The sequence below is a fragment of the Coregonus lavaretus genome (assembly GCF_964263955.1).
Source record: "Coregonus lavaretus genome assembly, chromosome: 26".
Taxonomy (NCBI): Eukaryota; Metazoa; Chordata; class Actinopteri; order Salmoniformes; family Salmonidae; genus Coregonus; species Coregonus lavaretus.
This window is the reverse complement of record NC_140013.1, coordinates 42,726,344-42,750,445: the sequence shown is the minus strand read 5'-3', so window position 1 is coordinate 42,750,445 and position 24,102 is coordinate 42,726,344. Positions and strand designations below refer to the sequence as shown.

The 24,102-nt window shown below is 45.5% G+C and overlaps 1 protein-coding gene and 2 long non-coding RNA genes across 4 annotated transcripts in view; 2 read left to right on the top strand and 1 right to left on the bottom strand.

The window, feature by feature from the left end:
* Nucleotides 1–24,102, bottom strand: part of LOC311101875 (capZ-interacting protein) — a 64,967-nt gene that overhangs the window by 16,545 nt on the left and 24,320 nt on the right. Inside the window, exons 2-5 of the mRNA XM_084143107.1 lie at nucleotides 13,987–14,073; nucleotides 9,983–10,060; nucleotides 9,649–9,729; nucleotides 5,287–5,508 (exon numbers count right to left, since the gene is read on the bottom strand). Of these exons, the coding sequence (XP_083999233.1) occupies nucleotides 5,287–5,508; nucleotides 9,649–9,729; nucleotides 9,983–10,060; nucleotides 13,987–14,073 (468 nt within the window). The remainder of the gene's footprint in view (nucleotides 1–5,286; nucleotides 5,509–9,648; nucleotides 9,730–9,982; nucleotides 10,061–13,986; nucleotides 14,074–24,102) is intronic.
* Nucleotides 530–2,314, top strand: LOC311101682. 2 transcript variants are annotated; one of them, XR_014609941.1, is made up of 4 exons: nucleotides 530–580; nucleotides 1,267–1,511; nucleotides 1,659–1,854; nucleotides 2,296–2,314. It is a non-coding gene; the product is annotated as an uncharacterized lncRNA (long non-coding RNA). The 2 variants fall into 2 exon arrangements; XR_014609942.1 differs by lacking the exons at nucleotides 1,659–1,854; nucleotides 2,296–2,314 and adding an exon at nucleotides 2,002–2,109 and having other exon boundaries at nucleotides 1,267–1,609.
* Nucleotides 3,543–4,274, top strand: LOC311101407. The gene is made up of 4 exons (XR_014609921.1): nucleotides 3,543–3,765; nucleotides 3,864–3,912; nucleotides 3,962–4,059; nucleotides 4,207–4,274. It is a non-coding gene; the product is annotated as an uncharacterized lncRNA (long non-coding RNA).

Sequence of the window (24,102 nt, the reverse complement as noted above, 5' to 3'; positions counted from 1 at the left end):
TAATGTGTTGTTTTACAGGGTCAGCCATAGTAGTATGATAGGTGCAGTGTAATGTGTTGTTTTACAGGGTCAGCCATAGTAGTATGATAGGTCCAGTGTAATGTGTTGTTTTACAGGGTCAGCCATAGTAGTATGATAGGTGCAGTGTAATGTGTTATTTTACAGGGTCAGCCATAGTAGTATGATAGGTGCAGTGTAATGTGTTGTTTTACAGGGTCAGCCATAGCAGTATGATAGGTCCAGTGTAATGTCTTATTTTACAGGGTCAGCCATAGTAGTATGATAGGTCCAGTGTAATGTGTTGTTTTACAGGGTCAGCCATAGTAGTATGATAGGTGCAGTGTAATGTGTTGTTTTACAGGGTCAGCCATAGTAGTATGATAGGTGCAGTGTAATGTGTTGTTTTACAGGGTCAGTCATAGTAGTATGATAGGTCCAGTGTAATCTGTTGTTTTACAGGGTCAGTCATAGTAGTATGATAGGTCCAGTGTAATGTGTTGTTTTACAGGGTCAGTAACAGTAGTATGATAGGTCCAGTGTAATGTGTTGTTTTACAGGGTCAGCCATAGTAGTATGATAGGTCCAGTGTAATGTGTTGTTTTACAGGGTCAGCCATAGTAGTATGATAGGTGCAGTGTAATGTGTTGTTTTACAGGGTCAGCCATAGTAGTATGATAGGTGCAGTGTAATGTGTTGTTTTACAGGGTCAGCCATAGTAGTATGATAGGTGCAGTGTAATGTGTTGTTTTACAGGGTCAGCCATAGTAGTATGATAGGTGCAGTGTAATGTGTTGTTTTACAGGGTCAGCCATAGTAGTATGATAGGTCCAGTGTAATGTGTTGTTTTACAGGGTCAGCCATAGTAGTATGATAGGTGCAGTGTAATGTGTTGTTTTACAGGGTCAGCCATAGTAGTATGATAGGTGCAGTGTAATGTGTTGTTTTATAGGGTCAGCCATAGCAGTATGATAGGTCCAGTGTAATGTCTTATTTTACAGGGTCAGCCATAGTAGTATGATAGGTCCAGTGTAATGTGTTGTTTTACAGGGTCAGCCATAGTAGTATGATAGGTGCAGTGTAATGTGTTGTTTTACAGGGTCAGCCATAGTGGTATGATAGGTGCAGTGTAATGTGTTGTTTTACAGGGTCAGTCATAGTAGTATGATAGGTCCAGTGTAATCTGTTGTTTTACAGGGTCAGTCATAGTAGTATGATAGGTCCAGTGTAATGTGTTGTTTTACAGGGTCAGTAACAGTAGTATGATAGGTCCAGTGTAATGTGTTGTTTTACAGGGTCAGTCATAGTAGTATGATAGGTCCAGTGTAATGTGTTGTTTTACAGGGTCAGCCATAGTAGTATGATAGGTGCAGTGTAATGTGTTGTTTTACAGGGTCAGTAACAGTAGTATGATAGGTGCAGTGTAATGTGTTGTTTTACAGGGTCAGCCATAGTAGTATGATAGGTCCAGTGTAATGTGTTGTTTTACAGGGTCAGCCATAGTAGTATGATAGGTCCAGTGTAATGTGTTGTTTTACAGGGTCAGCCATAGTAGTATGATAGGTGCAGTGTAATGTGTTGTTTTACAGGGTCAGTCATAGTAGTATGATAGGTCCAGTGTAATGTGTTGTTTTACAGGGTCAGTAACAGTAGTATGATAGGTCCAGTGTAATGTGTTGTTTTACAGGGTCAGTCATAGTAGTATGATAGGTGCAGTGTAATGTGTTGTTTTACAGGGTCAGCCATAGTAGTATGATAGGTGCAGTGTAATGTGTTGTTTTACAGGGTCAGCCATAGTAGTATGATAGGTCCAGTGTAATGTGTTGTTTTACAGGGTCAGTCATAGTAGTATGATAGGTCCAGTATAATGTGTTGTTTTACAGGGTCAGTAACAGTAGTATGATAGGTGCAGTGTAATGTGTTGTTTTACAGGGTCAGCCATAGTAGTATGATAGGTCCAGTGTAATGTGTTGTTTTACAGGGTCAGCCATAGTAGTATGATAGGTCCAGTGTAATGTGTTGTTTTACAGGGTCAGCCATAGTAGTATGATAGGTGCAGTGTAATGTGTTGTTTTACAGGGTCAGTCATAGTAGTATGATAGGTCCAGTGTAATGTGTTGTTTTACAGGGTCAGTAACAGTAGTATGATAGGTCCAGTGTAATGTGTTGTTTTACAGGGTCAGTCATAGTAGTATGATAGGTCCAGTGTAATGTGTTGTTTTACAGGGTCAGTAACAGTAGTATGATAGGTGCAGTGTAATGTGTTGTTTTACAGGGTCAGTCATAGTAGTATGATAGGTGCAGTGTAATGTGTTGTTTTACAGGGTCAGCCATAGTAGTATGATAGGTGCAGTGTAATGTGTTGTTTTACAGGGTCAGCCATAGTAGTATGATAGGTCCAGTGTAATGTGTTGTTTTACAGGGTCAGCCATAGTAGTATGATAGGTCCAGTGTAATGTGTTGTTTTACAGGGTCAGTCATAGTAGTATGATAGGTCCAGTGTAATGTGTTGTTTTACAGGGTCAGCCATAGTAGTATGATAGGTGCAGTGTAATGTGTTGTTCTACAGGGTCAGCCATAGTAGTATGATAGGTGCAGTGTAATGTGTTGTTTTACAGGGTCAGCCATAGTAGTATGATAGGTCCAGTGTAATGTGTTGTTTTACAGGGTCAGCCATAGTAGTATGATAGGTCCAGTGTAATGTGTTGTTTTACAGGGTCAGCCATAGTAGTATGATAGGTCCAGTGTAATGTGTTGTTTTACAGGGTCAGCCATAGTAGTATGATAGGTGCAGTGTAATGTGTTGTTTTACTGTGTCAGCCATAGTAGTATGATAGGTCCAGTGTAATGTGTTGTTTTACAGGGTCAGTCATAGTAGTATGATAGGTCCAGTGTAATGTGTTGTTTTACAGGGTCAGCCATAGTAGTATGATAGGTCCAGTGTAATGTGTTGTTTTACAGGGTCAGCCATAGTAGTATGATAGGTGCAGTGTAATGTGTTGTTTTACAGGGTCAGCCATAGTAGTATGATAGGTGCAGTGTAATGTGTTGTTTTACAGGGTCAGCCATAGTAGTATGATAGGTGCAGTGTAATGTGTTGTTTTACAGGGTCAGCCATAGTAGTATGATAGGTGCAGTGTAATGTGTTGTTTTACAGGGTCAGCCATAGTAGTATGATAGGTCCAGTGTAATGTGTTGTTTTACAGGGTCAGCCATAGTAGTATGATAGGTGCAGTGTAATGTGTTGTTTTACAGGGTCAGCCATAGTAGTATGATAGGTGCAGTGTAATGTGTTGTTTTACAGGGTCAGCCATAGCAGTATGATAGGTCCAGTGTAATGTCTTATTTTACAGGGTCAGTCATAGTAGTATGATAGGTGCAGTGTAATGTGTTGTTTTACAGGGTCAGTAACAGTAGTATGATAGGTGCAGTGTAATGTGTTGTTTTACAGGGTCAGCCATAGTAGTATGATAGGTGCAGTGTAATGTGTTGTTTTACAGGGTCAGTCATAGTAGTATGATAGGTCCAGTGTAATCTGTTGTTTTACAGGGTCAGTCATAGTAGTATGATAGGTCCAGTGTAATGTGTTGTTTTACAGGGTCAGCCATAGTAGTATGATAGGTGCAGTGTAATGTGTTGTTCTACAGGGTCAGCCATAGTAGTATGATAGGTGCAGTGTAATGTGTTGTTTTACAGGGTCAGCCATAGTAGTATGATAGGTCCAGTGTAATGTGTTGTTTTACAGGGTCAGCCATAGTAGTATGATAGGTCCAGTGTAATGTGTTGTTTTACAGGGTCAGCCATAGTAGTATGATAGGTGCAGTGTAATGTGTTGTTTTACTGTGTCAGCCATAGTAGTATGATAGGTCCAGTGTAATGTGTTGTTTTACAGGGTCAGTCATAGTAGTATGATAGGTCCAGTGTAATGTGTTGTTTTACAGGATCAGCCATAGTAGTATGATAGGTCCAGTGTAATGTGTTGTTTTACAGGGTCAGCCATAGTAGTATGATAGGTGCAGTGTAATGTGTTGTTTTACAGGGTCAGCCATAGTAGTATGATAGGTCCAGTGTAATGTGTTGTTTTACAGGGTCAGTAACAGTAGTGTGATAGGTCCAGTGTAATGTGTTGTTTTACAGGGTCAGTAACAGTAGTATGATAGGTCCAGTGTAATGTGTTGTTTTACAGGGTCAGTAACAGTAGTATGATAGGTCCAGTGTAATGTGTTGTTTTACAGGGTCAGTCATAGTAGTATGATAGGTGCAGTGTAATGTGTTGTTATACAGGGTCAGCCATAGTAGTATGATAGGTGCAGTGTAATGTGTTGTTTTACAGGGTCAGCCATAGTAGTATGATAGGTGCAGTGTAATGTGTTGTTTTACAGGGTCAGCCATAGTAGTATGATAGGTGCAGTGTAATGTGTTGTTTTACACGGTCAGCCATAGTAGTATGATAGGTGCAGTGTAATGTGTTGTTTTACAGGGTAAGTCATAGTAGTATGATAGGTGCAGTGTAATGTGTTGTTTTACAGGGTCAATCATAGTAGTATGATAGGTGCAGTGTAATGTGTTGTTTTACAGGGTCAGCCATAGTAGTATGATAGGTGCAGTGTAATGTGTTGTTTTACAGGGTCAGCCATAGTAGTATGATAGGTGCAGTGTAATGTGTTGTTTTACAGGGTCAGCCATAGTAGTATGATAGGTCCAGTGTAATGTGTTGTTTTACAGGGTCAGCCATAGCAGTACGGAGCCTCTGGATCAAATTAGTATTAAGAGCCTTGCTCAAGGGCACATCAACAGATTTCTCACTATGTCGGCTCGGGCATTCAAACCAGCGACCTTTCGGTTAAAGGCCCAACGCTCTAACAGACAGGCTACCTGCCTGCCCTCTAAGAAACCTACCCTGAACCTACATGTATGATAGGTTCAGTACACCTAGCCACCAAGATCCTATAAATCTATATGTAATTCTATGCACCTAGCCAAAAAAATTTCTCCAGACAGACTTATTGGTGCCGTCTGCCGGCCTCTCGTCAGATCTGTGATATATCGTATAGGGACAATATCCCCTACCTTGGCCGACGCTGGACCAATTGTGCGCCGCCCATGGGTCTCCCGGTTGCGGCCGGCTGCGACAGAGCCTGGACTCGAACCAGGATCTCTAGTGGCACAGCTAGCACTGCGATGCAGTGCCTTAGACCACTGCACCACTCGGGAGTCTATTAGGAAGGTGTTCTTAATGTTTTGTACACTCAGTGTATAATACACAATGTTCATCACTAGAATCCCTACCTTGTTGAAGCTGGATAGTGGGGGGCCCTCCGCCGGCCTCTCGAAGCTTACCGGCTCTTCCTCCTCACTGGACAGTTGGGGCCTCAGGGTGGGGCTGAGGGGGCTGCAAGGGCTTGTGGGAGAGAAGCAAGGGGTTGTGGGGGAGATGGGAGTCGGCGCCAGCTTCACCTCGGGACTCTTGGGCGAGGGCAGCAGAGAGGTGGGCGACAGGGCTAGGTTTGCCTGGAGTTGGAGAGAGAGAGAAAGAGAGAGAGAGAGAGGGAGGGGAGATAGGATAGGTTAGAGAAAGAGAGAGAGGTCAGCGCCGATGATCTTGCAGTCTCACCATGACGGGTTTTTAACTACCTGCCCAGGGGCTACAGATGAAAGTTCACCTTTTGGTTGAATCTAGAACCCTATCCACTAAAGGTTATAAAAGACAGGCAGCTGGTCTATGAGCAACAATGCTACATAGGCCAGAAGAGAGAGAGACAGAAGAGCTTGATTCTGGTACGAAGTTTTAAAAGCAGAACTATGAGGTACATGTACAGTTGAAGTCGGAAGTTTACATACACCTTAGCCAAATACATTTAAACTCAGTTTGTCACAATTCCTGACATTTCATTCTAGTAAAAATTCCCTGTCTTAGGTCAGTTAGGATCACCACTCTATTTTAAGAATGTGAAATGTCAGAATAATAGTAGAGAGAATGATTTATTTCAGCTTTTATTTATTTCATCACATTCCCAGTGGGTCAGAAGCTTACATACACTCAATTAGTATTTGGTAGCATTGCCTTTAAATTGTTTAACTTGGGTCAAACGTTTCGGGTAGCCTTCCACAAGCTTCCCACAATAAGTTGGGTGAATTTTGGCCCATTACTCCTGACAGAGCTGGTGTAACTGAGTCAGGTTTGTAGGCCTCCTTGCTCGCACAAATGCTTTTTCAGTTCTGCCCACAATTTTCTATAGGATTGACGTCAGGGCTTTGTGATGGCCACTCCAATACCTTGACTTTGTTGTCCTTAAGCCATTTTGCCACAACTTTGGAAGTATGCTTGGGGTCATTGTCCATTTGGAAGACCCATTTGCGACCAAGCTTTAACTTCCTGACTGATGTCTTGAGATGTTGCTTCAATATATCCACATAATTTTCCTTCCTCATGATGCCATCTATTTTGTGAAGTGCACCAGTCCCTCCTGCAGCAAAGCACCCCCACAGCATGGTGCTGCCACCCCCGTGCTTCACGGTTGGGATGGTGTTCTTCAGCTTGCAAGCCTTCCCCTTTTTCCTCCAAACATAACGATGGTCATTATGGCCAAACAGTTCTGTTTTTCTTTCATCAGACCAGAAGACATTTCTCCAAAAAGTACGATCTTTGTCCCCATGTGCAGTTGCAAACCGTAGTCTGGCTTTTTTTATGGCGGTTTTGGAGCAGTGGCTTCTTCCTTGCTGAGCGGCCTTTCAGGTTATGTCGATATAGGACTTGTTTTACTGTGGATATAGATACTTTTGTACCTGTTTCCTCCAGCATCTTCACAAGGTCCTTTGCTGTTGTTCTGGGATTGATTTGCACTTTTCGCACCAAAGTACGTTCATCTCTAGGAGACAGAACGCGTCTCCTTCCTGAGCAGTATGACGGCTGCGTGATCCCATGGTGTTTATACTTGCGTACTATTGTTTGTACAGATGAACGTGGTACCTTCAGGCATTTGGAAATTGCTCCCAAGGATGAACCAGTCTTGTGGAGGTCTACAATATTTGAGTTTGAAGGTAGGCCTTTGAAATACATCCACAGGTACACCTCCAATTGACTCAAATGATGTCAATTAGCCTATCAGAAGCTTCTAAAGCCATGACATCATTTTCTGGAATCTTCCAAGCTGTTTAAAGGCACAGTCAACTTAGTGTATGTAAACTTCTGACCCACTGGAATTGTGATACAGTGAATTATAAGTGAAATAATGTGTCTGTAAACAATTGTTGGAAAAATTACTTGTGTCATGCACAAAGTAGATGTCCTAACCGACTTGCCAAAACTATAGTTTGTTAACAAGAAATTTGTGGAGTAGTTGAAAACGAGTTTTAATGACTCCAACGTAAGTGTACGTAAACTTCCGACTTCAACTGTACACACATGACATAGGCTTCCAGATCCCATCCATCAAAGCCCACAGACAACCGCTTAAGAAAGAGAGACACATGACGACTTCACTAACACAGGCGACAAAATAGACAAACCAAAATCTGTAAATAGCTCAATGACCCACTCCTCCTATTCACAAAGACACTGACCCACTCCTCCTATTCACAAAGACACTGACCCACTCCTCCTATTCACAAAGACACTGACCCACTCCTCTATTCACAAAGACACTGACCCACTCCTCCTATTCACAAAGACACTGACCCACTCCTCCTATTCACAAAGACACTGACCCACTCCTCTATTCACAAAGACACTGACCCACTCCTCCTGTTCACAAAGACACTGACCCACTCCTCCTATTCACAAAGACACTGACCCACTCCTCCTATTCACAAAGACACTGACCCACTCGTCTATTCACAAAGACACTGACCCACTCCTCCTATTCACAAAGACACTGACCCACTCCTCCTATTCACAAAGACACTGACCCACTCCTATTCACAAAGACACTGACCCACTCCTCTATCCACAAAGACACTGACCCACTCCTCCTATTCACAAAGACACTGACCCACTCCTCCTATTCCCCCAGAAAAGCTGTGTAGGCACCAAGCAGATTTGTACCTGCGTCATAGAACAGGACAGAGAGCGAGACAGAGAGAGAGAGAGAGAGAGAGAGAGACAGAGAGAGAGAGAGAGACAGAGAGAGAGAGAGAGAGAGAGAGAGAGAGAGAGAGAGAGAGAGAGAGAGAGAGAGACAGAGAGAGAGCGAGACAGAGAGAGAGAGAGAGAGAGAGAGAGAGAGAGAGAGAGAGAGAGAGAGAGAGAGAGAGAGAGAGAGAGAGATTACTGTCCTTGTCCTGCTTCAGTATCCTGAAGTGCCCTCCTCTATTCAACACAGTACACACCTGACGCAACACAACTACGACCCAGTCCTGACTACCTACGGACCAGCACTGAGCCACCCTACAGAACACAACCTCCCTCTAACATCCTAGTGATGGAGGAGGGATTCTGTTCTTTCCTACCTGGACGGGGGAGAAGAAGAAGAGAGAGAAGCGACAACCATTCTGTCCCATGGCTTCTGTCCGAGCCGAGCCGAGCCGAGGGAGTCAGAGAGACTTCGGTGATGTAAAGCTGCCTGCCAGCCTGTCAGAGAATGGCCTCTCTGTCTCTCTCTGTCTCAGTCTCTCTCTCTCTCTCTCTCTCTCACTCTCTCTCTGTCCTTGAGCTCATTAGCTCATCAATGTCAGCCGATTGGAGAGTGTTCAGGGATTGGGCCCTTCCCCCACCACTCACACGGACGGGGATATTCATTAACTGACATCTACATACCACTAGGTGGCGGATTGGTGTCAGAAATAAAAGCCACAGCAAAACACTGCCAGCCTACTAACGTGACAGTACAGCTGTATGCTGGTATCTAAGCTTGCTGTTGCCTTGGTTACACTACAACAATATAGACAGGTTGGCTGACAACGGTGGCTCGTTTCAGCTAGTTTTAATTTGTTTCTTGATACCATGTCTTTGAGGTGTTTTGACTGATGTCATGTCTATGCTAATATGGCCAAAATTAGCTAACCCAACAACTGTAACAATGTACAGTATTTGAGAAAAAACAAGTGTTCATTTTACAAATGTATTTGTTTTCAACAAGCACTGAGACAAAATATAGTTTTACATGTTGTCAAAAAATCTAAGCCAACCCTGTCTGTTTTGCCCCATATTTGCACACGCTTCGGTTTTGTTGCGAAACAACCAACCCATCTATTAAGATGGTATTATTCTTGCTTTCTACAGGGAAATAAACAGTATCCGTTTTATACAAATTAAGCAGAAATGAGGGACACAGAAAATTATTTTTCTTCTGTGGGTTTTTATGTTTATCAAGCAATTCTACTGGCCTCTGTGTCAGACAGAGATCTCTACAGCACCTCTACTGGCCTCTGTGTCAGACAGAGATCTCTACATAACTTCTACTGGCCTCTGTGTCAGACAGAGGTTGTTTTCTGAGGTTGTTTCCTGCTACAACATCTACTAAAAGGTTTCACTTTGTTTTGAGGCACATTGAAAAACAATTCTGTAGGAGTGATTTGAAAGTGCAAACAAAAGCTTTCTGCCCTTGCCTGGCACCAGATCTTTCAGTCAACTTCTCAAACTATATCATTGTCAGATCTGAGAGCAGCTAGGCCAAGACTTGGACAGCAACACACAGACAGGGATACACTGACCTGCAGCTTCTCGATGAGGGGGGAGCTCTTGGAAGTCTTCAGCTTGACTTTGGGGGGTTGTGGAGAGACGATGCTGGGTTTCTATGGACACGACAGACACCAAAGAGTTAACAGAGACGGTTGTCACTATAAGACCAAGATAGTGACTGAGACAGACCACTTGAACGCAATCCCCAGAAAGAGGACAACTAACAGACCAAAACATCAATCAGGCGCGCTTGACATTTTAAAGGTCATTTCCGGCCTTGGTTTAAAAGACTGGACATTTACTAAGAGGGGAATTTCCTCGTAGCCAAATCAGCATTTTCTAAAACAGAAACATAATGACTTCTACCTCCAGTTCCCCATGGTCATGTTTCATGTTGTGAAGCTGCAGGGAGCACGGAGGAGGTCTCCGTCTGACAGGCTTCCTCTGCAACACAATGAGAGAATAGTTAATCACATACAAATACAGGTATTCAGATACAACTACAGGTATTCAGATACAACTTCAGGTATTCAGATACAACTTCAGGTATTCAGATACAACTTCAGGTATTCAGATACAACTTCAGGTATTCAGATACAACTTCAGGTATTCAGATACAACTTCAGGTATTCAGATATAAATACAGGTATTCAGATACAACTTCAGGTATTCAGATACAACTTCAGGTATTCAGATATAAATACAGGTATTCAGATACAACTTCAGGTATTCCGATATAAATACAGGTATTCAGATACAACTTCAGGTATTCCGATATAAATACAGGCATTCAGATACAGGTATTCAGATATAAATACAGGCATTGGTAACTTCTATACTAGTGTTGTCACGATACCAGGATTAGTATCACAATACTCCATACCATCACAATACTCCATACCATCATCACAATACTCCATACTAAAACAATACCACAGGAAAAAGAGAAGGTGCATTAGCCAAAGTCATAGAATGGCACTTGATCCAGACAAATCTTTTGAGTTCAATATCATTACATTTGAAATGTTTGATGACAATTCTTCAGAGACAGCCATGTAAGCATTAATTAATCAATTATACAATCAATCTGACCAATCTAACTACACAACATTATTGGTAATAATTTATTTGAATGGTAAATCTCTATTGATAAACTGGGTAAATCAAGATGTAGCCTAGGCTTATACAAAATACAGGTGGACGCATATTCAATAGGAGTGTGTGCATGCATTGAGTTATTGAGCTTGTGTGGGCTGATTTCATGGGGCTACAGATGAAAAACAAATCTGTTTCCTTTCCATTTGGGACTTAAATTTACTGTACTGATCAACAACTTTTTTTTATAAAAGTGTACGCTGTCTCTTAAAGAGAGATGTGACTGAGGCAATTCGGTGGTTGTGAATTAATAACGTTTTTGGCAATGACTGTATCGTTTTTGGTGGCAATCAGCAGCTTTGAAATCAGCATACTTTGCGTTATGGTTTGCATATTATCACATACAAAGTACTAGGGTGGTGAACTGATGTTAGCTTAAGCCGTAAGCTGGCAAGGAAAGTTAGCCTACAAAGCTGGAAGCTACTGCTATCTTTTGTTCTTGCATTGTAAAGTGTTCTAGCGTACAGAAATTAACAGTTGCAACATTTCTACATGCCATGTTGCACTATTCAAGTGTGTTAACTTCTGTGCAGCATGAGTGGGGAGCCAACGTGATGCAGACCAGACTCCCAGTGAGTGAGGAGATAACATGATGCAGACCAGACTCCCAGTGAGTGGGGAGCCAACATGATGCAGACCAGACTCCCAGTGAGTGGGGAGCCAACATGATGCGGACCAGACTCCCAGTGAGTGGGGAGCCAACATGATGCGGACCAGACTCCCAGTGAGTGGGGAGCCAACATGATGCGGACCAGACTCCCAGTGAGTGGGGAGCCAACATGATGCGGACCAGACTCCCAGTGAGTGGGGAGCCAACATGATGCGGACCAGACTCCCAGTGAGTGGGGAGCTAACATGATGCGGACCAGACTCCCAGTGAGTGGGGAGATAACGTGATGCAGACCAGACTCCCAGTGAGTGAGGAGATAACATGATGCGGACCAGACTCCCAGTGAGTGGGGAGCCAACATGATGCAGACCAGACTCCCAGTGAGTGAGGAGTTAACATGATGCGGACCAGACTCCCAGTGAGTGGGGAGCCAACATGATGCGGACCAGACTCCCAGTGAGTGGGGAGATAACATGATGCGGACCAGACTCCCAGTGAGTGGGGAGCCAACATGATGCAGACCAGACTCCCAGTGAGTGAGGAGTTAACATGATGCGGACCAGACTCCCAGTGAGTGGGGAGCCAACATGATGCGGACCAGACTCCCAGTGAGTGGGGAGTTAACATGATGCAGACCAGACTCCCAGTGAGTGGGGAGTTAACATGATGCGGACCAGACTCCCAGTGAGTGGGGAGCCAACATGATGCGGACCAGACTCCCAGTGAGTGAGGAGCCAACATGATGGAGACCAGACTCCCAGTGAGTGGGGAGCCAACATGATGCGGACCAGACTCCCAGTGAGTGAGGAGATAACATGATGCGGACCAGACTCCCAGTGAGTGGGGAGCCAACATGATGCAGACCAGACTCCCAGTGAGTGGGGAGTTAACATGATGCAGACCAGACTCCCAGTGAGTGCAGTGGTTCCTCAGGACAGACTGGAGCCAGCAGTGAGTAAGCGGAGCCGGCAGTGAGTAAGCGGAGCCGGCAGTGAGTAAGCGGAGCAGGCAGTGAGTAAGCGGAGCCAGCAGTGAGTAAGCGGAGCAGGCAGTGAGTAAGCGGAGCAGGCAGTGAGTAAGCGGAGCAGGCAGTGAGTAAGCGGAGCAGGCAGTGAGTAAGCGGAGCAGGCAGTGAGTAAGCGGAGCAGGCAGTGAGTAAGCGGAGCAGGCAGTGAGTAAGCGGAGCCGGCAGTGAGTAAGCGGAGCCAGCAGTGAGTAAGCGGAGCCAGCAGTGAGTAAGCGGAGCAGGCAGTGAGTAAGCGGAGCAGGCAGTGAGTAAGCGGAGCAGGCAGTGAGTAAGCGGAGCCGGCAGTGAGTAAGCGGAGCCGGCAGTGAGTAAGCGGAGCCGGCAGTGAGTAAGCGGAGCCAGCAGTGAGTAAGCGGAGCCAGCAGTGAGTAAGCGGAGCCGGCAGTGAGTAAGCGGAGCCGGCAGTGAGTAAGCGGAGCCGGCAGTGAGTAAGCGGAGCAGGCAGTGAGTAAGCGGAGCCGGCAGTGAGTAAGCGGAGCCAGCAGTGAGTAAGCGGAGCCGGCAGTGAGTAAGCGGAGCAGGCAGTGAGTAAGCGGAGCCAGCAGTGAGTAAGCGGAGCAGGCAGTGAGTAAGCGGAGCAGGCAGTGAGTAAGCGGAGCCAGCAGTGAGTAAGCGGAGCAGGCAGTGAGTAAGCGGAGCAGGCAGTGAGTAAGCGGAGCCAGCAGTGAGTAAGCGGAGCCAGCAGTGAGTAAGCGGAGCCAGCAGTGAGTAAGCGGAGCCGGCAGTGAGTAAGCGGAGCAGGCAGTGAGTAAGCGGAGCCAGCAGTGAGTAAGCGGAGCAGGCAGTGAGTAAGCGGAGCAGGCAGTGAGTAAGCGGAGCCAGCAGTGAGTAAGCGGAGCCGGCAGTGAGTAAGCGGAGCCAGCAGTGAGTAAGCGGAGCCAGCAGTGAGTAAGCGGAGCCGGCAGTGAGTAAGCGGAGCCGGCAGTGAGTAAGCGGAGCCGGCAGTGAGTAAGCGGAGCAGGCAGTGAGTAAGCGGAGCCGGCAGTGAGTAAGCGGAGCCAGCAGTGAGTAAGCGGAGCCGGCAGTGAGTAAGCGGAGCAGGCAGTGAGTAAGCGGAGCCAGCAGTGAGTAAGCGGAGCCGGCAGTGAGTAAGCGGAGCAGGCAGTGAGTAAGCGGAGCCAGCAGTGAGTAAGCGGAGCAGGCAGTGAGTAAGCGGAGCAGGCAGTGAGTAAGCGGAGCCAGCAGTGAGTAAGCGGAGCAGGCAGTGAGTAAGCGGAGCCAGCAGTGAGTAAGCGGAGCAGGCAGTGAGTAAGCGGAGCCAGCAGTGAGTAAGCGGAGCCAGCAGTGAGTAAGCGGAGCCGGCAGTGAGTAAGCGGAGCAGGCACGGAGCTCTCACGCTATCAGGGGACCTCGGCTGCGCTGGTAGACGGACCTGATCCGCTCTCAATCAGTGAGACGACGTGAGACACAATTTGATAAAAAAATACAGAAAGTAAAGCAAGTTTGGGTATACCAAATGCAACACTAGTCTATCCCTCTATTAGGACCAACCAGTGAGTTAACCATCAACATGGGAGGCGGAGGAGACATGGCGACTTTACCACAGAACTAGAATGAGATGCTATTTAGAAACTTCACCTCGTCATGTGCAGTGGGCGTCGGTATGACGTGACCTTTGAACCTCCCAGCCAGCTCGACCACCGACGGCTTGACTGGAGAATCCTTCTGAAAACACAAAAAAGGTCATAGGTTCAGCAACACAGAAACACAGTCATTACATTACATTGCCATGACCCAAGGAAAGTACTCTGGACAAAGTGCCCTCCGTTGAGGAGAAGGGGGTCCAAAGTCGTAGTACTTTTGGATTGGAACATTTGTTCTCTCCCTGAAAACAGAGCTGTGATTGTGGTTCTATCTGTCCACAGGAAGAGAGAGACGGCATCCCAGAAACAGCTGGCCAACATCACACTACATTCATATTGCTGCTGCCTGGGACATGACATGAGGGTCTTGATCTGGCCTTCAGTCTTATCACTGGTTGTGTTGGCCTCTCTCTCTCTCTTTCTCTCTCCCTCTCTGCATCCCTCTCTCTCCCCCCCCCGCTCTCTCTCCCCTCCCCTCCAGGCTGTCAACTCCCACTATTCCCATGCTGATTTCTGGGTCTGACTCCTCAATGTTTTTCTCTCTGTTCTCCTCTGATGGCTATTAGGTCATTCCTGATATCTGTGCAGCAGGGGAGTGATAAGGTGGTTTCTTTTGGTGACCTAATGCGTGGAGAGGCTTGAATGTACCACAGCATATATGAATGCGTCCCAAATGGCACCCTATTCCCATATAGTGCACTACTTTTGAAAAAAAAAGTTGTACACTATGTAGGTATTAGGGTGCCATTTGGGACGTAGTCTACATCTTCAAAACACAATACTAGTGTTGTCCGTTTAGATTCCCAGTTCCCATAACTGATATGACAAGCACAAGCTCAGCATACTTTGGTGACTTTTGGACTGGCCAAGTTGTTTGTAGCATGAAAGGAATGTGAATTGTTCGAATATTCTGACATATTCATAGTGATTATGACACTATTCATGTCTCAAGTCGAGGTATACAGCTCTACTTTCTATTTCTCTCTCTCTCTCTCTCTCTGTTTCTGTGTTTCTGTTTCGCTCTCCGTTTCTCTCTTCTTTCTATTTCTCTTCTTCTCCCATACTCTTGTCTGTTTTGTCGCCTGTGTTAGTGAAGTCGTCATGTGTCTCTCTTTCTTAAGCGGTTGTCTGTGGGCTTTGATGGATGGGATCTGGAAGCCTATGTCATGTGTGTGTGTACATATACTTCATAGTTCTGCTTTTAAAACCTCGTACCAGAATCAAGCTCTTCTGGCTCTCTCTCTTCTGGCCTATGTAGCATTGTTGCTCATAGTCTAGCTGCCTGTCTTTTATAACCTTTAGTGGATAGGGTTCTATATTCAACCAAAAGGTGAACTTTCATCTGTAGCCCCAGGGCAGGTAGTTAAAAACCCGTCATGGTGAGACTGCAAGATCATCGGCGTTGACCTCTCTCTGCCTGCCAGCCTGTTGGAGAACGGCCTTGAGCTCTCTCTTTCGCTCTCTCTCTCTAGTCCATTTTTATTCTGTTCATGGAAACACATATCTCCCACCACATTCTTAACAACAGTCTGAGATATACACAACATTCCATTTTAATCACATTTATTTTTCTTCTCTCTCCCCTCCTCCCTCTCTCCCTCTCTCTCTCACCCCTCCTCCATCTCTCTCTCTCTCCTCCCTCCTCGCTCTCTCTCTCTCTCTCTCCCCTCCTCGCTCTCTCTCTCTATCCCCCCTCCCTGCTCTCTCTCTCTCCCCCCTCCTCCTCCATCTCTCTCTCCTCCCTCCTCGCTCTCTCTCTCTCCCCCCTCCTCGCTCTCTCTCTCTCACCCCTCCTCGCTCTCTCTCTCTATCCCCCCTCCCTGCTCTCTCTCTCCCCCCTCCCTCTCTCAGAATGACATCACCCACCTCTCTCCCTCCACCCAGTTGTATTACGCCATCATGGACTGACTGCCTGGACCCAGAGTGTGTGTGTGTGTGCTCGTACATGTGTGTGCACATACAGTTGAAGTCGGAAGTTAACATACACCTTAGCCAAATACATTTAAACTCAGTTTTTCACAATTAATGACATTTAATCCTAGTAAAAATTCCCTGTCTTAGGTCAGTTAGGATCACCACTTTATTTTAAGAATGTGAAATGTCAGAATAATAGTAGAGAGAATGATTTATTTCAGCTTTTATTTATTTCATCACATCCCCAGTGGGTCAGAAGTTTACATACACTCAATTAGTATTTGATAGCATTGCCTTTAAATTGTTTAACTTGGGTCAAACGTTTTGGGTAGCTTTCCACAAGTTTCCCACAATAAGTTGGGTGAATTTTGGCCCATTCCTCCTGACAGAGCTGGTGTAACTGAGTCAGGTTTGTAGGCCTCCTTGCTCACACACGCTTTTTCAGTTCTGCCCACACATTTTCTATAGGATTGAGGTCAGGGCTTTGTGATGGCCACTCCAATACCTTGACTTTGTTGTCCTTAAGCCATTTTGCCACAACTTTGGAAGTATGCTTGGGGTCATTGTCCATTTGGAAGATCCATTTGCAACCAAGCTTTAACTTCTGACTGATGTCTTGAGATGTTGCTTCAATATATCCACATAATTCTCCTTCCTCATGATGCCATCTATTTTGTGAAGTACACCAGTCCCTCCTGCAGCAAAGCACCCCCACAGCATGATGCTGCCACCCCCGTGCTTCACGGTTGGGATGGTGTTCTTCGGCTTGCAAGCTTTCCCCTTTTTCCTCCAAACTTAACGATGGTCATTATGGCCAAACAGTTCTATTTTTGTTTCATCAGACCAGAGGACATTTCTCCGAAAAGTACGATCTTTGTCCCCATGTGCAGTTGCAAACCGTAGTCTGGCTTTTTAATGGCAGTTTTGGAGCAGTGGCTTCTTCCTTGCTGAGCAGCCTTTCAGGTTATGTCGATATAGGACTCGTTTTACTGTGGATATAGATACTTTTGTACCTGTTGTTTCCTCCAGTATCTTCACAAGGTCCTTTGCTGTTGTTCTGGGATTGATTCGCACCAAAGTACGTTCATCTCTAGGAGACAGAACGCGTCTCCTTCCTGAGCGGTATGACGGCTGCGTGGTCCCATGGTGTTTATACTTGCGTACTATTGTGTGTACAGATGAACGTGGTACCTTCAGGCGTTTGGAAATTGCTCCCAAGGATGAACCAGACTTGTGGAGGTCTGCAATTATTTTTCTGAGGTCTTGGCTGATTTCTTTTGATTTTCCCATGATGTCAAGCAAAGAGGCACTGAGTTTGAAGGTAGGCCTTGAAATACATCCACAGGTACACCTCCAAATGACTCAAATGATGTCAATTAGCCTATCAGAAGCTTCTAAAGCCATGACATCATTTTCTGGAATTTTCCAAGCTGTTTAAAGGCACAGTCAACTTAGTGTATGTAAACTTCTGACCCACTGGAATTGTGATACAGTGAATTATAAGTGAAATAATCTGTCCGTAAACAATTGTTGGAAAAATTACTTGTGTCATGCACAAAGTAGATGTCCTAGCCGACTTGCCAAAACTATAGTTTGTTTAAAAATAAATTTGTGGAGTGGTTGAAAAACGAGTTTTAATGACTCCAACCTAAGTGTATGTAAACTTTCGACTTCAATGCCACTCAGTGCCTCCCTTTCTGGGTCTGATCCACAACCCACTCCTTTAATTTCCTTTCCTGAGCCTGACGCTTTCTTCATCCCTGAGAAATCCAACTCACTGGGGAACACCCAGCCTCAACCTTTATTTTGTCGCCCCTGATTGTTTAACTCTTTCCTGTGTGTGGAAAACAAACATCCTCTATAGTTCAAAAAAAATAAAAATAATGAGAAACTGTTTTATTCAACATTCAGTTAGTTGTTCTGATTGGACTGACGCAGAGCTGAGAGGTTCTGATAAAAGCACAGGAACAGAATTGGGTAATAGTCCACACACACACGCCATTCAGAGAGAGAACCTTGTAATAGGTTATTTCTGTAAGACAACCAATAGAATGACTTTGTGTCAGTCAGCTGATACTTAGCTGAGCTCTGGCGAAGAACAGAAGAGAACAGAGGAGAAAAGAGTGTGGGAAACGACTTCCTGTCCCGGCAGGGGAGAGCAGAACAGGCCAGAGAGAAGGGTTAGCCCAGAGAGAAGCTCTATTTTAGGGGCCCAAGGCCTGGGAACGAGCCCCGGAGCCCTCAACATGGTCTGAATCACTGGTCAGGATGTAACCCCTGAGCTTTGAGGTCGGAGGAGATCTGTTCCTTCCCAACTACATTGTCCCAAGGCAATTGTAACATAACTACACTAGTTTTACTACAATAACATTAGTTCAGGACATGGCTGGAAAAGGAATCAATGATGAGCGTTCGACTACTAACACCAGTGTCCCCCTACGGGCCCTGGTCATCAGTAGTGCAGTATATAGGAAGTAGACACCAGTGTCCCCCTACGGGCCCTGGTCATCAGTAGTGCAGTATATAGGAAGTAGACACCAGTGTCCCCCTACGGGCCCTGGTCATCAGTAGTGCAGTATATAGGAAGTAGACACCAGTGTCCCCCTACGGGCCCTGGTCATCAGTAGTGCAGTATATAGGAAGTCCCCCTACGGGCCCTGGTCATCAGTAGTGCAGTATATATAGGAAGTCCCCCTACGGGCCCTGGTCATCAGTAGTGCAGTATATAGGAAGTCCCCCTACGGGCCCTGGTCATCAGTAGTGCAGTATATAGGAAGTAGGGTGCCATTTGAGATGCAGCCATGCTCTTGTCATCTTTCCAGAGACAGTGTAGGGGTCGAAGGTTAACGAGATACAAGCTATTAATGAACCTCTGACTTCCCTCCGTTTTCCAGACACGGCTTGTTGTTTACTGTACGAGGCCAACAAAGACAGAGAAACAGCAGACGCGCATACATCACATGTATGAGCATACAACCTAAAGCTATCCAGTCACACATGCAGTGAATGATCCAGCTGACCCTGGTAAAGGTCAACCTGACCAAGCCGCCTATTATCTTCATATTATCACTATTATTATTATTATTATTATTATTATTATTATTATTATTATCTCATCCTGAACCATGAAGAAGAAGCACATGGCCCTGTAACCCCTGACACACACACAGACACACACACAGACACACACACAGACACACAGACACACACACAGACACACAGACACACACACAGACACACACACACACACAGACACACACACACACACGTAAACACTGTAACCCTGACACTGTATCTGCTTGCTGAGTCCAGGTGGTGCTTCAAGTCCAGCTCACATAATCTGTCGCTGTCGGAGAGTTCATGCCATGATCCAGGTGATGATTAATGCCATGATCCAGGTGATGATTAATGCCATGATCCAGGTGATGATTAATGCCATGATCCAGGTGCTGATTAATACCATGATCCAGGTGCTGATTAATACCATGATCCAGGTGATGATTAATGCCATGATCCAGGTGATGATTAATGCCATGATCTTCCACCCCTCCCTGTACTAATCTTAGATAAGCTTTTACATTTCTCTGAGAAAACTGAGAAAGCAGTCTTAACAATTTCACAAGCAAATAACAGAGAGCTGCCAAATCCCAGCTGTCCGGCAGGGGTGCTGTTGTCCTGGACTACGTTCTGGCCTTAGTGGATGCTCTGGATCGGGCCTGTGTTCTCTCCAGGGACCTGGCCACAGAACACCTCCTCCAAAGTCAGCCAACACTGACAACCAGTATACACAACCCGTCCTTTTCATTCAGGTTAAGGCTCCACTTGTTAAAACTGGTCGGAGAGCAGACAGGCGTCCTCCTCTCTCACTCCACCTCTCTGTCCAGGAAAACATGAGGGTGTTTTTGGATTGGCCTGCCTCTTTCCTCTCTCTCTCTGAATATCTCACTTTTCCACTACATTCACAGGTTGCTTGTTTGTCTGCCACGTGTGTGTGTGTGTGTGTGTGTGTGTGTGTGTGTGTGTGTGGGGGGGGGGGGGGGGGGTCTGTGTGCATGAGAGAGAGAGAGAGAAGGAGAGAGAGAGAGAGAGAGAAGGAGAGAGAAAGGGAGAGTGTGGGAGCCCCCCCCCCCCCACACACACACGTGTCAGACAAACAACTCCCATATCTACTGGGTGAAAAACCACAGTGTGCCATCACAGCAACAAGATTTGTGACCTGTTGCCACAAGAAAAGGGCAACCAGTGAAGAACAAACACCATTGTAAATACAACCCATATTTATTTTCCCTTTTGTACTTTAACTATTTGCACATCGTTACAACACTGTATATATACATAATATGACATTTGAAATGTCTCCATTCCTTTGGAACTTTTCTGAGTGTAATGTTTACTGTTAATATTTATTGTTTATTTCACTTTTGTTTATTATCTATTTCACTTGCTTTGGCAACGTTAACATACGTTTCCCATGCCAATAAAGCCCTTAAATTGAATTGAATTGAATTGAGAGAGAGAGAGAGAGAGAGCGAGAGCGAGAGCGAGAGCGAGAGCGAGAGCGAGAGCGAGAGCGAGAGCGAGAGCGAGAGCGAGAGCGAGAGAGACAGAGACAGAGACAGAGACAGAGACAGAGACAGAGACAGAGAGAGAGAGAGAGAGAGAGAGAGAGAGAGAGAGAGAGAGAGAGAGAGAGAGAGAGAGAGAGAGAGAGAGAGAGAGAGAGAGACAGAGACAGAGACAGAGACAGAGACAGAGACAGAGAGAGAGAGAGAGAGAGAGAGAGAGCTAGACTATGTCCCAAATGACACCCTATTCCCTACATAGTGCATTACTTTGACCAGAGCACTATGGCCTTTATAGGGCTCTGTGTCCTGTCTAGGAAATAGGGTGCCATTTGAGACTCTAGGCTGATACACTTGTAAGGGTAACTTCACTTTTTTAAACCGTAACTACAAAGTTAATTTTCTGAATGGTACATAAACACAGACATGAAAGTGCGTCTGACATCATGATGAACAACAGACAGTTGTGTATTGTTGATTATCTTTGATTATTGATTGGCTATCCTGTAGATACAGACAAACAGATCCAGGCATGTTCCAGAAATGTACCGTGATCTAAACGATAACTAAATTCCTGTTACTCTTCAACTACCTACCTTTAGATGTAATTTTCTATTCAAAGCTTGAAACCAGTCAAAATACACAGCTAATAAATGTACAACATTTTACATTTTTACATTTTCGTCATTTAGCAGACGCTCTTATCCAGAGCGACTTACAGGAGCAATTAGGGTTGAGTACCTTGCTCAAGGGCACATCGACAGATTTTTCACCTAGTCGGCTTGGGGATTAGAACCAGCGACCTTCCGGTTACTGGCACAACGCTCTTAACCACTAAGCTACCTGCCGCCCACAACCAAATGTCAAATGTATACCATTTCCTCTAGATGTTTATTTAGTGGTGCAATGGAAAAGCCTGAAACAGGTTGGCACAGGTTGGCACAGGTTGGAACAGGTTGGCACAGGTTGGCACAGGTTGGAACAGGTTGGCACAGGTTGGCACAGGTTGGAACAGGTTGGCACAGGTTGGAACAGGTTGGCACAGGTTGGAACAGGTTGGCACAGGTTGGAACAGGTTGGAACAGGTTGGCACAGGTTGGCACAGGTTGGCACAGGTTGGCACAGGTTAGAACAGGTTGGCATGAATAGTAAAAGCTTCAAATCTGGAATCTGACACGTCTGTTTGCTATATTACAATAACAAAGACGTTACTTCAAACAATAAACACAATTTTTTTCCCCCTCAGACACCATTGCACGAACAGCAGAGTACGTACTGTTTTTTTTGTGTTTTTTTTTTACGGCAATGCAGGATGCTCTTCTGCCCCGTTTCAAAAACAATAGAAATGTGCCTGGGGCGACCAGTGGTGGATCTCACCTTTAATGAACCTGGGGCGACCAGTGGCACTGTTTCACCTTTAATGAACCTGGGGAGACCAGTGGCTCTGTTTCACCTTTAATCAACCTGGGGAGACCAGTGGCGCTGTTTCACCTTTAATGAACCTGGGGAGACCAGTGGCTCTGTTTCACCTTTAACGTGCCTGGGGCGACCAGTGGCGCTGTTCCACATTTAAAGCAATGTTAAACCAAATCCTACTCTGTTCAGTGAAACGGTGTCCCTTCCATCCTCAGTGATGACTCCAAAGAGATGATTAAAGCTTGAAACCAAATGTCGCAACATTACCAAAGCCATATAGCATGCTATCGAAAATGTTATGAATTAACATTATATTATGTTTGCGTCACAAATGGTACCCTATTCCCTTTATAGTGCACTACTTTAGACCAGAGAATGGAACCCTATTCCCTACATAGTGCACTACTTTAGACCAGAGCCCTAGTAAACTATATAGGTTAGGGTTCCCTTACTGGTGGCCCGCGGGGCAAAAAATGTTTAATTATTATTTTATTATTATTTTTTTTTTTTTACTGTTACCCATAAAACTGTAAAAACACCAGCAAATCAGCTCCAAGTGATTTTAATTTTGGAAATCTGTTTCCCACGCATAATAGACAGATACTGTCTATGTGATCATATACAAATGTAAGCAAGGTTTGAAATGATTACGCTTTAGTTAAATGTTATATCTGTTTGGGCTTCTTGCGGTCAATTTGCGGTCTACAAATGTTATGTAATTAGGTTCCGGCCCCCAGACCATCCGGCCCCCAGACCATCCGGCCCCCAGACCATCCGGCCCCCAGACCATCCGGCCCCCAGACCATCCGGCCCCCAGACCATCCGCTCAAGAAAACATCGTCCCGCAGCTGAATCTAGTCGATGATCCCTGATATAGGGAATTTGGGATGCAGATATCCTACTGTGGATATGATGTTATTCTGACTGTAAAGAGCAATTTATCACTCCTCTTTTGGTTGTACTAAGAAAAGTGTTAACTGTGTGTTTAAGATAACATGGTAATGTACAATTCAACACCCATTTTGTTGCTCAATACCCACATCCTTCTATCACAATCCCTCCTTTCATGCAACTGTCCGTCTGTTTGTTTACATCTCACTGTGCCCTCCTCCCTCCTTCCCCCCCTCTCTATCTCTCCAGTCTACCGTTTCCTCCCTCTCTATCTCTCCAGTCTACCGTTTCCTCCCTCTCTATCTCTCCAGTCTACCGTTTCCTCCCTCTCCATCTCTCCAGTCTACCGTTTCCTCCCTCTCTATCTCTCCAGTCTACCGTTTCCTCCCTCTCCATCTCTCCAGTCTACCGTTTCCTCCCTCTCTATCTCTCCAGTCTACCGTTTCCTCCCTCTCCATCTCTCCAGTCTACCGTTTCCTCCCTCTCTATCTCTCCAGTCTACCGTTTCCTCCCTCTCTATCTCTCCAGTCTACCGTTTCCTCCCTCTCTATCTCTCCAGTCTACCGTTTCCTCCCTCTCTATCTCTCCAGTCTACAGTTTCCCCCCTCTCTATCTCTCCAGTCTACCGTTTCCTCCCTCTCTATCTCTCCAGTCTACCGTTTCCTCCCTCTCTATCTCTCCAGTCTACCGTTTCCTCCCTCTCTATCTCTCCAGTCTACCGTTTCCTCCCTCTCTATCTCTCCAGTCTACAGTTTCCCCCCTCTCTATCTCTCCAGTCTACCGTTTCCTCCCTCTCTATCTCTCCAGTCTACCGTTTCCTCCCTCTCTATCTCTCCAGTCTACCGTTTCCTCCCTCTCTATCTCTCCAGTCTACCGTTTCCTCCCTCTCTATCTCTCCAGTCTACAGTTTCCCCCCTCTCTATCTCTCCAGTCTACCGTTTCCTCCCTCTCTATCTCTCCAGTCTACCGTTTCCTCCCTCTCTATCTCTCCAGTCTACCGTTTCCTCCCTCTCTATCTCTCCAGTCTACCGTTTCCTCCCTCTCTATCTCTCCAGTCTACCGTTTCCTCCCTCTCCATCTCTCCAGTCTACCGTTTCCTCCCTCTCTATCTCTCCAGTCTACCGTTTCCTCCCTCTCTATCTCTCCAGTCTACCGTTTCCTCCCTCTCTATCTCTCCAGTCTACCGTTTCCTCCCTCTCTATCTCTCCAGTCTACAGTTTCCCCCCTCTCTATCTCTCCAGTCTACCGTTTCCTCCCTCTCTATCTCTCCAGTCTACCGTTTCCTCCCTCTCTATCTCTCCAGTCTACCGTTTCCTCCCTCTCTATCT